The 15,693-nt window shown below is 37.4% G+C and overlaps 1 protein-coding gene across 2 annotated transcripts in view; it reads right to left on the minus strand.

The window, feature by feature from the left end:
• Nucleotides 1-15,693, minus strand: part of LOC126475114 (cytochrome P450 4g15-like) — a 145,376-nt gene that overhangs the window by 106,438 nt on the left and 23,245 nt on the right. For both annotated transcript variants that reach the window (XM_050102701.1, XM_050102699.1), the window contains exon 4: nt 2,603-2,693. In XM_050102701.1, the coding sequence (XP_049958658.1) occupies nt 2,603-2,693 (91 nt within the window). The remainder of the gene's footprint in view (nt 1-2,602; nt 2,694-15,693) is intronic.

The following is a 15,693-nucleotide window of genomic DNA, read 5'->3' on the forward strand; positions in this document are numbered from 1 at the left end:
CCCAAGATTCATAAGCAATCCTGAGTAATTTGGGTACTCCTACCTACAATTTAGCCAAGTATTTAGCATCAGTTCTTGGCCCTGGTAAATGCGAACATCGCATTCCCAATTCTATGGTGTTTATTCAGAGATTCAAGTCCTTGTCTCTTAGTCCCTGGGATTTGCTTGTTAGTTTTGATGTCGTGGCGCTTTTTCCCGGGTTCCTCTGGAAGAATCCTTGCAATTAATTGGTGAGAAACTGGATGAGGAAACAACCAAGCTTTTTATTCAATGACAAATATTTTGAACAGACTGAAGGAGTGGCTATGGGGAGCCCATTCTCCCCAATAGTTTCCAATCTTTTTATGGGGGATTTTGAGGACATGGCGATGAAGACGGCATCTTTAAAACCAATCTGTTCCTGGAGGTACATTGACGATATGTTTATGGTGTGGCCTCATGGAAGAGAAGTTCTTGATTGCAAAGTATCCTCTGTCATGCACTGTATGGTGACTTCCAGTGTGTATGCAGATGTAGATGTAAATGTAGATATAGAAGACATTTACTCAAATTATCTTCAGCTATGCAGGTAAAACATTGGTTTGGTCCAGGCAAAGCCAGAACCTGGATTTTAAAGCATAAAGAAACCCGTGAAAGTTGAGACTGAAACTACAGAATAAAGTAATGAATACAAATTACTACATTGTCAACAGATTCACATATTTAGTGAAATCTGTAATTACAGTCCTAAAGAAACAAGGCAATGACGCCACCTATGTGAGCATGCTGAAGAATACGTATATCAATTATACAGCTAAACTTCATCAGGATAGTGAGAAATTCAGAATAGAAAAAGCAGTCAAACAAAGAGATTCCTTAACACCAAAACTATTCTCAGCAGTCCTAGAGGCAGGAATAAAAAAGGGACAAATACTTATTAATGAGACCTACTTTGACCATCTTTGTTTTGCTGACTAACACTGAACTGTTTGTCTCTGGTGCAGATGAATGTTGAGAACAAATGGAACAGCTTCATAGACAAAGTCTGAAAGTAGGCTTGAAAATCAATTACAATAAGGAAAAAATATTATGGGCTCCATGTATCAAAAGTAAAACAGTGAAAATTAATAATGATGTCATACGGTATTTCATTTCTTATGTAGGTAAGCTGAGCACAATGATTGGATGGACAGTGAAAGGTATCTTATGAACTTATTTTGATAAACTAAATTGTGTTCTTAATACTAGGTTTATGATGTACCTGAAAAGTAGAGTTTATGTTCCCCTGTATTAATAGTTTTGACTTATGGCAGTGAGGCATGAACTTTAAATGTGAAAACTATTCATGAACTGTGCATTTCTCAGTGAGCAATGAGGGAACACTGTTGGGACCTTCTAGGAGATAAAAAAGAAATAAATACTTCAGGGAACAGACTGGATTGGCAATGTAATTATGAATGCCCTGAAAATGAAATGGAGGTGGAGCTTTTAATCATGTGAATGGGTTATATATGGAAAAAGGAAGATCTCATGTGAATTTCATGACATAAGAAAAGACTGAAGAGACAATGTAATGGGAAGTGTGTTAATGACATCAGAAAACACAAGAGCAATCTGCTGCTTCTGTTGATGATGTGATAATGATAAAAATGATAATAAAAGCTGTAAGAAGGAATGAACACTTTTCTTGTGAATAGGTCATATATTCTACATTGTGTACTTGAAACAGATATTTAGTTTTTTCAGCTGCTGCAGTTGCCTCATATAAGAAACAGAAGTGAAGTAGAGATATTTCAACAGATGGAGTTTCTTAACGGTCATCTAAGACTTAAGTGGTCTTTACAAAGCTAGTCTATGAGGAAGTACAATAGTTTGTACACTGTGCAGTGCAGCAAGCCTCAATAGTTGGGACTAACTTCATCATTAAAGCAAATGGCAGGCCAAGTTCTATGAACTGTCAGATTCTAAGAACAAACACTATCATATTTGACAAACACATATTTTACATGCTCTCCACTTCATTTCTATTAATACCAAAACAGTATCTTAGAGAAAAAAACAAAATGCAGTATTGGTGGTGACTAGGGCAAAATAACAAGTAAATCATCAAAAATGCAACCACTAAGTGCTAAATTTGTCACATAAATCTGAAAAATATAGATTGGAAGGAGATATGCACGAAGCTTTAGATGGCTACATTAGGTGTCTGTGTCATTATCTATGCAAGGGTGACAGTTTAAATTGGAAAAAAATGAGTAGCAGATCAATAACTCTTTGCTGATTCATGTATTTGTGTGTTGCCCAAGAATCAGTTTCATATCATTACATAATTTCCATACAATAATTCTGGCATGACAATAGATAATGTAACTGTACACTGTTGATGGACATATGACAACTGGAAGCGTTGAGGAAAATATCTTAGATATGGCTTAAAAATGTATGTAAAAATTACAGTATTTTGAAGAAACACAGTGAAAAATAAAAATTAGTCATGATTCTCTGAGGAGAAAGTCTTGCATTTGAAAATAAATGATATTCATATATACTTTGACAACAGCATAGAGGGGAACAGTTAAAATAGTTTGCTATTTAAAGGAACCACAAAAAATTCTATTCTTACCAGTGCTAATGAGTAGGCCATCTCCAAGCCATGGTTTGAACATTCTGTATTCTACAGATTTATCAATATGTACATGACTGCTCAGAATTATCTGTAACATTAAAGATACTGCATGTAAATATTTATTTGTTTTTATTCCTTAATTGCAAAATTACAATCATCACAGAATTCAGAATATATTTGCCTGCTCATTGGAATCCACAACAGTACTGACACGCTCAAAAATTGGTTAAAGTACATTTATAAGGAAGAGGGTGTCCAGAACTGTAAATGAGATTACATCTAGTGTGGCTTGATCTACCCATACGTCCAGTATTGTATCATATGCGAAAATTCCATAAAAACACATTTATAGAAGTTATTAATGCTACAGAATAAAAAAATATTGTCTGCAAAATAAATTTAGCATTAAGGCAGTCTTGCAAATATACAGGCTGTATCTGAAATGAATGTAGAAAATGAGAGGGCTGATTAGTGGATCATAACAAACATATTTCATATAGCAACCCATGTCCGCATCCCTCAGCGTATGGTGCTAGGCATCATTGAAGAGTGCCGTGCACCATCAAGAGGGTAGGCACACAACATGCCGTCTGAGGTGTAATGATAGCAGATCTGCAGGGCAACATTTTCAATGTATTTGTGGCATCAAGGTCAACGAGAAGTTTTATAACCTTTATTTGAAACCAGTTACAAAAAGTGTTCAGAGTAACGTCTATATGTGGCCTACCATGAATATCAGACAGTTTGAAAGGCGGCCATTGTGGTGTATACTTATAAGCCTTTGTTAAAACACATATTTCTCTGTGTTATAAACATAATGCCTCATTTAAGTATGTAACAAGATAGTAATTAATTTGTGAACAAAGGGAAACCAGATACTGTTTACCAATTTGTTTTTTTATGTGATATAAGAAATTTGCCATAACTGTTTACAAGCAAATGAAGCTTATTATGAAAGCAGGGGCACAAACTGCAGCACATCACTGTTTAGTGCTTCAAATTTTTAAATTGAAATGTTTTTATTTTTGAGCCTAATGTCCACCAGCACTGGAAAACATACCAGCTACTGTTAAAAAAATGTTAAGTCAGTGATGTATCCCTGCTGAAGCTGTAAGTACTATGATGAGAAGTCCATAGTATCAAACATCTAAACATATTTATGTATCTGTGGAAAATAATATTGGTTCCTTTCCTGAATTTAATCGCGCACTTAAACACTGCACAGTGCTTCATCATTTTTCTTCATGTACATAATAGTGTGTAGACAGTACAGTTATGAGTCACAAATACTGTATGTATGCACCACCAAATAATTAATGATAGATCTGTGTCCTTACAAGTCACAATACATTTCATCTTCCAGACTCTTACCACCACAATGGCATCTAGCTGAAAGTTCAAAACCTCCCAAGCCTGTAGCACCCTCAGTAACTCTAATTATTTTACAAGGTCTTTGGAAAAAAACTCAGACAGGACTAGAGAGGTTTAAATGTGAAGCAGTATCAGTTTAATTATGGACATAATGATTCTTTGCCCTTTTTGTACCAACAATAGGGTTATTATCAATTTTCTATTTTACTTGATGGAGAAGGAGCTGTTCAGGACTCTTCTGAAATAATGATAGATTTGCACACTGAAATGAATTTGTCAAAAATAAAATGTTAAAATAGAGATGGAATGCAAGAAAGATTGTTGGAATTTGTAAAGAGAGAAAGATGTTTCTAAATGAGTATGGTTTCATTCTACATGTCAACACAGTGTTTGTTCTTTGAACTGCTTCTATTCATCTTCATTACCCAGAATGTAGCCTGCTGTTTTTCTTTACAGGTTTCAATTGTAGTTTTTAACAAGTAATATTTCTAGAGTACTGCTGTTGACTTAAGTAAGTTACTGCAAATCAGACCATATTGCACATATGTGGTGACCTATTACATCTCTATTTTCAGAAAGCAGAGTAGATTGGTGTGTATTCACCAAATAAGTAAAACAAAAATATATTTCATGAGAATTAGTCGCGGGTTTGAATTTACCTTTGGCAGTGAAGTTTCATCAATGGGAATCCCAGCCTCCTACCATGTGACATGGGACATGTGGGAAACATCACCCAAAATTTGAATCTGTCTTGTTTTTCTACAATCTTCACTAGGCTTGTTATGCTATAAAGCCGTCACTAAAATTTCAAAAATGAAAAGTAATTTTCATGAAACACAGCACTTAACTTCACTATTCATTACTTTACCAACAGCAAACTCACCTTATTTACTTTTGGATTCATGTCTCGGCCCAGTATACAGGCAACCGAATTTTAAAATATTCACTACACAAAATACTTCGTTCGCCTCATAAGCAAAGTCCAATACACTGGTTTCTTTTTGTGCACTAGCAGTGTGACAGCATGGCAGACAGTTGCTGAATGAGTTTCTGGAGTAAACTATGCATATTTGAATGGAACATACAGACAAATCTGTTATACCAGAGTATAACATAGAGGAATGCCTCACTTTTGGCTTTCAGACTGGCAAGGTGCTATGTCGAGCAACCAGCTACTTGGACGACATTATCAAGGAAGCGACAGAAATAAGGATTCACAATGGGATTACTGACAATAGAAGTAAGCACTTCAAATCTTATTTAGACTTTTATCATCACAAATTTTATGCAACATTAATATATGTTTTGATTTTTTAAATTTTCAGCAGCACCAGTCCCAGGGTGATGCATATCATAAAAATATTCAAAGAATAAAAATTCAGAGTACTATGAGTGACATGAGAAGTTGTGTATGCCAGTCACATTTTTTTAGTGTGAATATCATTGTGAAAACAACCTTGTTAACGACCCTAAATACCTCGCAGTCTGGCAACAATTTCACGGAGAGCCACGAATGTCGAAGCATATTCTCAACAGTATGAGCAGGCATTTAGTTTATTCATTGCATCACTACTACGTTGATTTTCGTTTTCTGTGCAAAAAGAATAGTGTAGCTCTGTATTGGGTGAATGTAATCCTTCACCTGTCAGTAAAAGTATAAATCGTAGGGTTCACAGAACTGCTTACACTTTGGCAGAATTACTTTTAATGAACATGTCGATATTCCGATTCCGTCGACAACCTGGCCATCATTATTCACCCGAAGAGTCAATAATGACCAGAAATGGCTCCATTCTTATTTAAGGGTGCGCACAGAAAGGAAGTGGGCGGGCTACCTGGCATCCACTGCCAGGTGGCATGCTCAGCGTGGAAAATATCCGTTTGTTATGTAGATAGGCAGCGCACAAAGGCAATCGGGTGGCAGTGCTGACTGGGGCGGCTTCACACCTGCCAGCAAGTCGGAATGAACGAGACATACCGGGTGATCAAAAAGTCAGTATAAATTTGAAAACTTAATAAACCACGGAATAATGTAGACAGAGAGGTAAAAATTGACACACATGCTTGGAATGACATGGGGTTTTATTAGAACCGAAAAAAACACCCCATATTGCTAGAAAGATCTCTTGTGCGCGTCATTTGGTGATGATCGTGTGCTCAGCCGCCACTTTCGTCATGCTTGACCTCCCAGGTCCCCAGACCTCAGTCCGTGTGATTATTGGCTTCCGGGTTACCTGAAGTCGCAAGTGTATCGTGATCGACCGACATCTCTAAGGATGCTGAAAGACAACATTCGACGCCAATGCCTCACCATAACTCCGGACATGCTTTACAGTGCTGTTCACAACATTATTCCTCGACTACAGCTATTTGTGAGGAATGATGGTGGACATATTGAGCATTTCCTGTAAAGAACATCACCTTTGCTTTGTCTTACTTTGTTATGCTAATTATTGCTATTCTGATCAGATGAAGCGACATCTGTCGGACATTTTTTGAACGTTTGTATTTTTTTTTTTTTTGTTCTAATAAAACCCCGTGTCATTCCAAGCATGTGTGTCAATTTGTACCTCTCTATCTACATTATTCCATGATTTATTCAGTTTTCAAATTTATACTGACTTTTTGGTCGCCCGGGACTTTGCCCGCTTTCGGCGCGCCAGTTGGCTACGCGCAGTGACAATAAATTCGAACCATACGCCCTGCAATCTTTCACATAAGGTTTAACAGAAACTAATCGGTAAAAATATTATTTTCACTTTACTTATAGCCTTATATGTCAGCTTCATGGTGAAGTGCATAAAATTTCAATATTGGTCATACTTAACATGATATTCGCATTTAAGTACGAGACAAAGTTTACAATGATTTTGCGTTTGGTGCATATTACTACATATGTTTCTGCGAACGAAATTTAGCCAAGATAGTGAATTTTGCTTTAGACTTGGGAGGAGGTCTCTATCTTTCTGCAGTTTAGAGAAAATGGAATTTATGTAGCATGTTCACTTCCGACCGCAGATGCGCGAGAAATAAGTATTCATATTAACCCTTTCACGCCGGCACCGTGATTGTTGCGCCGTGCGCTGTGGACGAGCGCCAGTCCCGCCCGGCCGTGCCCGCTGCACGGCGCAGTTTTCGCGCTTCCCGTGGCTCTACCCTGTCCTGCTTTCACACTCACAGTGTTATCGCAGTTATTGGACTTTATTCGGGAATATATTTATACAAATCGCACAGGTCTTTCATATTGTGTATCGTGTCTGTGCACAAATCCAAGTCTGAGGATGTCAATGGAACACGTGGAGTAGCACGTGTACCTGATGTAGAAGTAGCTGCAATAGGTGTTCAACGTTCATCGTCAGATTCGGGCGATGAGTCGCTTTCATCTTCAAAGTCACTACCCAGTATGAGAGAAAGAACTTCCTCCACAGTACATCGCTTATCTGCCACATCATGTCTAGTAGAAATTTAATTGAGGTTAACAACACGGCACTTCAGTGACTCTGTTGTTAACTACAGACACTGACCAAAGCCGCTAGAGGGTGCATCGCTCAGACTTCCACTCAATTCGAGCGTAGTGAAGTGGAGACGAGGCCTAAGAGAAAGACAGGGCGCGGCGCGTATGTCTCGAAGGTAGTCCTGCACTCACTCGCTCGCCCAAATCAGCTGACAAGCGACGTTTCTACACCTGTTAATTCGTAACTAGGCGTGTCTGTACAAACGAAAACTGAATCTTCTACCTGAAACCGCTACTATGGAATCTTACTGTTATTAGTCATATAATGATGGGAAGTCCATGGGCCTACTTATAATTTGTTATGGCTGTACTCACGTACAATAAAATAAAATCATGCTAAAATGATTATCAGTTGCATAAGGCACCACTTCCAGCATGTAATGACTAATGTTAAGCAGGAGCGACTGCATGCTATAAACAATCGAGTACTGATCTTAAATTAAATTTTGCTGTAGTACTGTTAATCAGTGAGACTTCATAATGACAGATTCCAGTGGAAGATGCAATTCTCGTTAGTACTTAAACGACCAACTGCGAGTTAAGAGGTTTAGAAACGCATTTTGTCTGCTGAACTGAGCGAGCGAGCGAGTTCAGGACTACCTTCGTGACGTACGCGCCGCGACCTGTCTTTCTCGAGCGGAGAAATATGACGCGAGGCGGAACAGCTACGAAAGTCCACCGGCTGGGCGGCACGGGCCGCACTCGACTGCTGCAGCAGTACACCGGCTGAGCGGCACAATCGCTCCCGACTTCTGCAGAAGTTCGCCGTAGCGAAAGAGTTAAACGCGCAAACGAAGCTGACACACGGCGCGGTGCCTGATGGGAGTAACTGCATATGGGAAATGCCTTTACGATAACATACCTCATATCTCCTAACCCATTCCCAGATCTCGAAATGATACTTCGGCGAATGACAGCATGCAAAGAGGAGAGTATTTTGCTACCGGTATATGATTATCTACGGTGATATAGCAGAAGCTATATTTTATTTTTTAATCCAGAACTGTAATTTTTTTAAGAGTCTTCGACAGCTACTGAAAGGAGAATTTACTAGTATGAAAATAAACATGAAATTTATTCTCTTACGTTACTGTTCAGAATTAAGTCGTAATAGCTAACGCGAGGCGAATTTTTCCAAATTATATTGTGTTTTGGCAAAAGACGAAAAATTAAACATGTCAACAACAGAAACGCAGCTGTTACTCATAACTGATCGTAATTCTTCAAATGAGAAAAAGTTAACAGTTAAGGCAAAAATAACTCGCCAAATCTGTTGCAGTTTTCGTAGAATCCCATAACCCACAGTATTATTAATAGTGGACGACTGGAGTGGAAATTTACAAAAGAATTGTCTCCCTGTTTTTCATCTGAAAAATATGAAAATAATTTGCAGAAAATAGTACCATTTTTTGTTTCTATCCCCATTCAGAGTGAAGTGGTGATCTTCTTCACTTTAATTGTCTTTTGATATGTTAAAGATAGATTATATATATTTATAATCTATTTTAACTTTAATAAATAGTCTCAAGCAGTTCATGAAGTAATTCAAATGGTTCAAATGGATCTGAGCACTATGGGACTTAACTTCTGAGGTCATCAGTCCCCTAGAACTTAGAACTACTTAAACCCAACTAACCTAAGGACATCACACACATCCATGCCCGTGGCAGGATTCGAACCTGCGACCGTAGCAGTCGCGCGGTTCCAGACTGTAGCGCCTAGAATCGCTCGGCCACCCCTACCGGCATGAAGTAATGACTACCATATTTCTGTACCCTTATTATCCATTGATACACAGGCACTAAATTTGTTATTTCTCATAGAAGAATCCTACATTTTTACTGCAGAGTAGAACTGACGCAATAAAAGTATTTTGTGATTCTGAAGCTGTGAACACATTGATGACTTGCAGAACCCTGCCAATTATCAATTATTCATCAAAATCAATATCACTGATGAATTACAAGATATTTATAGTAAGAAGATTCACTCCCTACTCCATATAGGGATAGTAAAGGAAAGATGGTATACTATCTGCTGTATTTTTTCGTATGTCAAATATAATTGAGGTGTAGACGGAGAATACTTTCATAACTTCCAGTCTCAGCTGTTCATTATTAAACATACTCTGGGTTACAGAATTCCCCTGAAATTGCAACAGAATTGACGATTTATTTCCAACTGAATTGTTAAATTTTTTCTTCAAAGAAGTGTCATCAGTGATGAGTTTCGTATAACGCATACATTCATCTAATTGCCACGTTAAATTTTGCTTTTTTGCCAAAACGCAGTATATATTGCACAAACTCACCTTGCAATGGCTACTGTGACAGAATCTTGAAACAGAGTATATTATTAAACAACCAACAGGCGATCAGAGATGTCAATACTTTACAGGAAACATCATCATGTCAACTTGCTGTAACACAAGAGAAGAAATTTCACTTTTATTTTAATACTAGCAAATTCTCTTCTCACTAGCGGGCAGTGACTTTTTAAAAATTACAGTACCGAACTGAAAACAAAAAGTAAATAAAAACTGCAGCTTCGGGTATATCGAAGCAGATAAGAAAGTTCCATATGTTGACCATATTACAAAATACGGTTCTCTGCTCATTTTATGCTATCCTTTGCCAAAATCTCGTTTCGATATCTCGAACCGTTTAGAAGATATCAGGTATGTTATGAATACTTCATTCTCGCATGCTTGTGGTCAGAAGTGAGCGGCTGCATAAATTCCATTTTCTCGAAATTGGAAACTGATAGAGACCACCCGCCAAGGTAGTAGCCTCAACTATTTTCATTCTTCATATCAACAGCCTGACAATCAGAGCACAACAGTACAGAAACTGAGACTGTACACGATTTTTGAAATGAAAACTACATAGCTAAAGGCTGATTAAAAAAAACATTGATGGCTGTTAATGCATTAGAATATATTAAAGTCTCATCCAATGTAACTTAGTAATAATACATCTAACATGTACATACATTGGACCTACTTCCAAGAGCGTAACAACAACCGTGTACATGTGCTACGGCTTTTGACCAGTCATCGCGTTTGTGTTTGTTTACATCAAGTTTATTCTGATGGTGACAGAGTATACATCACTCCTTCTGCGTTATCCCGCTGTCCCCCACCATAACTGTTGTCCGTTCTCTTACGGCGGCTTCTGCGCAGCCACTGGCCATGGAATACTGCATGTACTCTTAAGCCGGGTTCATACCCGCAACAAAAGTATTGCTGTGGCTAGTGGCACATTGCAATTGCATGTGTGGACTCCCAGCATTTAGTGGCGCATGTTAAGAGACGAAACTTTAGTCACACCACAAAAAGTTCGCCTTCATTTTACTTTGTTGTGCCACTTTCCTTCCATCACTGCTCCCTGGTGGCAGTATTTCAAAACAAGCATTCTGCCACGGCTACCGTGGAGTAATTGCTACTGTACTCGATTTGATTGCAGCGTGTTTTCATTTTATCTCTGATAAGAGTGAAAAAAAATGTTTGGCAGGTACATTTTCGCATCTTCCGGAACAACAAGAACAGAAGCTATGATTAATTTTCCACGCAGTGTATGTGTGCTTGTGTGTGTGTGAAATAAATAAACGTAATACAGGTAACCAAAAAAATGAGTTGTATAAACATGGTTTGTGAGAACAAGCATTGTATAACTTGTGGATTATATGCACGAAATAGCTCCCGAGTGTGATGTGGCAGTTTCTAAAATAAAAATTAGTTATTTGAAATGCCTGTATCAACGAATATAATAAGAATTTAAAATCTTGGAACGGTGGTGTGTCTGCAGGCGATATTTATATATAAGTTTTTGGTTAGTTTGCCTTTGTAGACATTTTCGGCTTCGAGTGTTATTTCTCTTATAAATGTGTTTGTGACCACTGATTTATCCCCGTGCGAAATTTATTTTCGGATCCAACATTTGGTTTTCGTCTTCCCTGTATCAAACACTTGTCACATTCTAATGCTGTAACCATCTCAGTAACATTCCTACCCGCTCACATTATTCAAACTGACGCCATATTGAAAGCCGTGCAACTATGTGCAATTTGTGGCGTCTTGTATGAACAGTAACTCACGATACCACTACAGAAGGCCACGAGCTGTGGTGCCACAGTAGTTTTGTGTGCGCTCTGGGTGCTCTGAATGTGTATTCTTTGAATATTTTTATGATATGCATCGCCCTGGGGACTTGTACTCTTGAGAAGTAAAAAATCAAAGCAAATATTAAGGTTGTATAAAATCTGTGATGATAAAATCTATGACTTGAAATACTTACTTCCTTTGTCAATAATCCCATAGCATTTCTCGATCTATAAAAAATGTTGGAACAATTGATGTCACATACTTCCGCAACAACAAGCGAAAACATTTGAATATGGAGCGAAAACATTTGAATATGGAGCGAAAACATTTGAAACTGTGCTCTTAGCCAATACGCTACTGACTCATTTGTTAGCAGATGCATCAAAATGTTGACTGTCACTTTCTCGGAAATTACGGACTAAGGCAATATAAGAGTCCTTTCATTTTCACCCTTCTTGCACCAACCGAAGTTTAGAATGTGTCAGAGAGAGGGTCACTGAGAAACAGGACTGGGCCTGGGGAAAGATGTGTGATTGGGCCCCATCTCAAATATAGTAGCCCAATCTTTGTGATTATGTCCAAGAAGGTTTGAAACGGTTTAAACACAACACAATTCAGGGAATATTGGAAATACACACAAATGCGCAATGGGATGAAATACAGAATCAATATAATTTCTTATTAAACATTACACGCATGACAGTGCAGCCATATGTTCCAAAAAGCCGAACATGAAAAGGCTGTTCTTCAGTGTGAGGGGGGAGGGGGGGGGGGGTGGTAGGGGTGGTGATGTTGGTGGTGTCATATCTAAGGTTCTATTGATCACAGAGATAAAGAGTCAACTGCTTTGCATAATGCCCGGTCTAGTGGCCATTGGTACACCTACCAGAAGAACTAGCATACTGTAGCTATCCAACAGTACAGAGTTAAAATTTAAACATTACATACTTTCTCCAGCCCAGGCAACTTGAGCAAATCGGTAGTTTCTTTTGCATTAGGCTTGATCTTGGGTGGACCTTAGGGTGCTTGCAAAAGCAAAATATGTTCATACAGATTCACGAGAAAAACCCTAAAAACCACTATATTTGGTTACGAAAAGTACCATTTGAGGTGGTGGCAACTTCTATAATTTCTATTGATGGCAGATCGTCGAAGTTTGTGATATAGGTTTTTAAGATGATATTCTCGTACAACTTCGAAACTTTTTTTGACATAATTATCGTTACCCACATCGAGAGTTTCAGAGTTGCACATATACAGTATATGTGCGTAACTTCTAGTCTGAGGCGTAAATGTAGTTTTAATGACGTTGTGAACACATGACAACGGTTCTAGGGCCATCGCAAGGTTTCTGAGGTCACCAGACTATATTTTTAGTCAGTATTTTTACACTAATAAATGCTTATGACGCACTGTCTCTATATAATGAGCACTTCAAGCCTATACAAATATGTCCAACAACAAACAAAAAGTTCTAAAGAGGGTCTTAATTTGCCTGAAATGAACTTACAATGACTAGCAAAAATTATGTGAAATTGGAAAGATCGCAAATTCAATAAAATATTTCTAATAACATTTTTACACTTTTATGATACAACTAGTAAACTGGGTGTTTTCGAGAATTGCAGGCGATGAGCAAAGTACTGAAAAAAGTAAAGCAAACGACTTTGTGTTAGCCTCATACTATGCATATGTAATTGTTGTGTCAAATTACGTAAATAAGTCTAAATATGTAAATAAACTGTCAAAAGTTTACTGAGTACATGCCTTATATAAGCTACATACGTTGTTGTGTAGGGAAAGTAACGAAACCAGCCGAAAAACGCTCCTGTTGGAGCACAAAGAGCGTGAATATATCCTTCTTTAAAAGACTCTGACGGAAAAGTCGCCAACTAGCTTCCTCAGTTCTCATTCTCAGACTGGAATTTACATTGCTCACATAAAAAAATCTCAATTTTCAAACAAATGAGATACGAAATATTGAAAGTAGCGGCAGAATTTCTAAGTACACATAATTAGGGATGTATGAGTGTAATGATTCATTATATTTTTTGGCAACATAACAAGGCAAAGTAACGTTTTCATGAACAAAACCATTACTTGTGATCAAACTATTTAAATTAGAGGAAAATTAAGAACAGCAATAAAAATCCAAGAAATTTACCTGCAGATTCATGTACAATACATATATATAAAACAGAATTTATACTGTTAAGTATGTTTCGGAAGTCAGAAGTGTGTTCGCTTTTTGCATTCGCGCATCAAGCAAAGATGAGATCTGGAACAGTATGTATGTTCGGTAATAGGCCACCTAATAAGTGAATCCAAGTATTTCTAAGTATCTGTGACTTTGACGTGTATTGATAGTGAACGCACTGAAATATTTTCAACTTGAGAACTTAGAAATTCAACATCAGGCAAACTTGTTGCATTGTGCACTCGGGATATTGGCATGTATCGATAACGAATACTCTAAAATATTTCTATCCTGTGGACTGAATATTTTGGGATAGGCGATCTAGGCTGAACTTTTCTGTGATTAATTTTGAAGGTGATCTTCAGCCAGAATTTCGTTGGTTTGCAATTACAGAGCTTTAACTTTAGACTGCTTTAGACTGGACTGTAACTTTAATTCATTTCAGTAATTTTTCGGAAGTTTACATTAATGTTTAATACTGTACCATTTCATTTAAGCCCTCGCACACGCGGTTATTATTCCAGTAATGAACGATTTTTAATTGCGATAAGTGGTACTTTATTTTTGAAAAAATACTCAGTTTGTTAAAATTTAAAAATGCTGTGAGTAGTGAACATTATTACACCGCAAATTCCTGCCTGCATGTATTCAACTTGTGAATGAATTTCTTTGGGGTTAATACAACAGATTTGTTGATTGGCCCCTGGACTGTAACGTATCCAACATTTAAGAAATCCAGCCACGCATTATGGAGGCTCTATTGATAGTGTTTCTCCTGATTTACAATTTATTATTTCTGCTGATGCATGTGGGGTCTCAGAAGATACTAAATGGACAATTATTTGGAGAAAGCAAAAGGTTTTGCCTTCTCCATCCACAGTTCATCAGTTATTTCTCCGTTACGTCACTTATGTTGGTCTTGTCCAGGGTTCAGCAGAGAAGACATTTTATTTCATTCTGTCTGTATTGTTACAAGACGTGGTGCACTCCGCTCAAGTGCACTGATCATGTATGTTTGCTTTTATCTTCATTATACTGATAGCTGCGTACAGCAGTTTCCTATGGTCAGAAGAGTACAGCATTGAAAAAGAAATTTCAGAGTAAAAGCCACAACTATGCAAGTGATGAGGAAGGTGAAAACGTCTTTTTTGGGCAGTTTATCACGTAATTTATCAAATTTTGTGATACATGAGATACAGTTAACAAAAGCCGATTCTATCGTACCTGCCATACTGTTAAATTCCTATTTATGTTTGGTCTACAACCTGAAATGTCCCCCCCTTTTTTTCCTTTAAGTGAATAGTGTATAATGATCTGAGATTCCTAAATCTAAACCAAATTTACACTCACCTTCATATTCATAACTAGCTATTGGTATATTACAGGTTGTCAAGGAATCATTTTCTCTGGAAAATTCAGAGAAATCTAGTTTGAAACCTTGCTTTTTTTTACTTAGTCAATTAATCTTGTAGGACAACTACTTTCACTTGTGATGCTTATTCAGACATATTGTTCCCTCTTTTTTACAAGCATGTTAATGTGGTCTTCGTTGTCACATATCAACTGCATTTCACAATAAATTAGTACAAGCGAAGACAAAAGAAAGAAAATTTATAATCTACAAAATGGTTACAATGATCAGCAGTGGTGGCAGTAAATTCCTCATCTATCAATTTTATTTTGTGTGTCAAGCTTAAGCATCTTTTTTTGCTTTTTTTAGTTGTATCAGATCAATCTTTTGAGAATACTGATGTAACATCCAATAAGAACAAATGGCACAAGCAAGCACAACCAGTGTCTCAAGCTTAAGCATCTTTTTTTGCTTTTTTAGTTGTATCAGACCAATCTTTTGAGAATACTGATGTAACATCCAATAAGAACAAATGACACAAGCAAGCACAACC

The sequence above is a fragment of the Schistocerca serialis genome, chromosome 4, assembly GCF_023864345.2.
Source record: "Schistocerca serialis cubense isolate TAMUIC-IGC-003099 chromosome 4, iqSchSeri2.2, whole genome shotgun sequence".
Lineage (NCBI taxonomy): Eukaryota > Metazoa > Arthropoda > Insecta > Orthoptera > Acrididae > Schistocerca > Schistocerca serialis.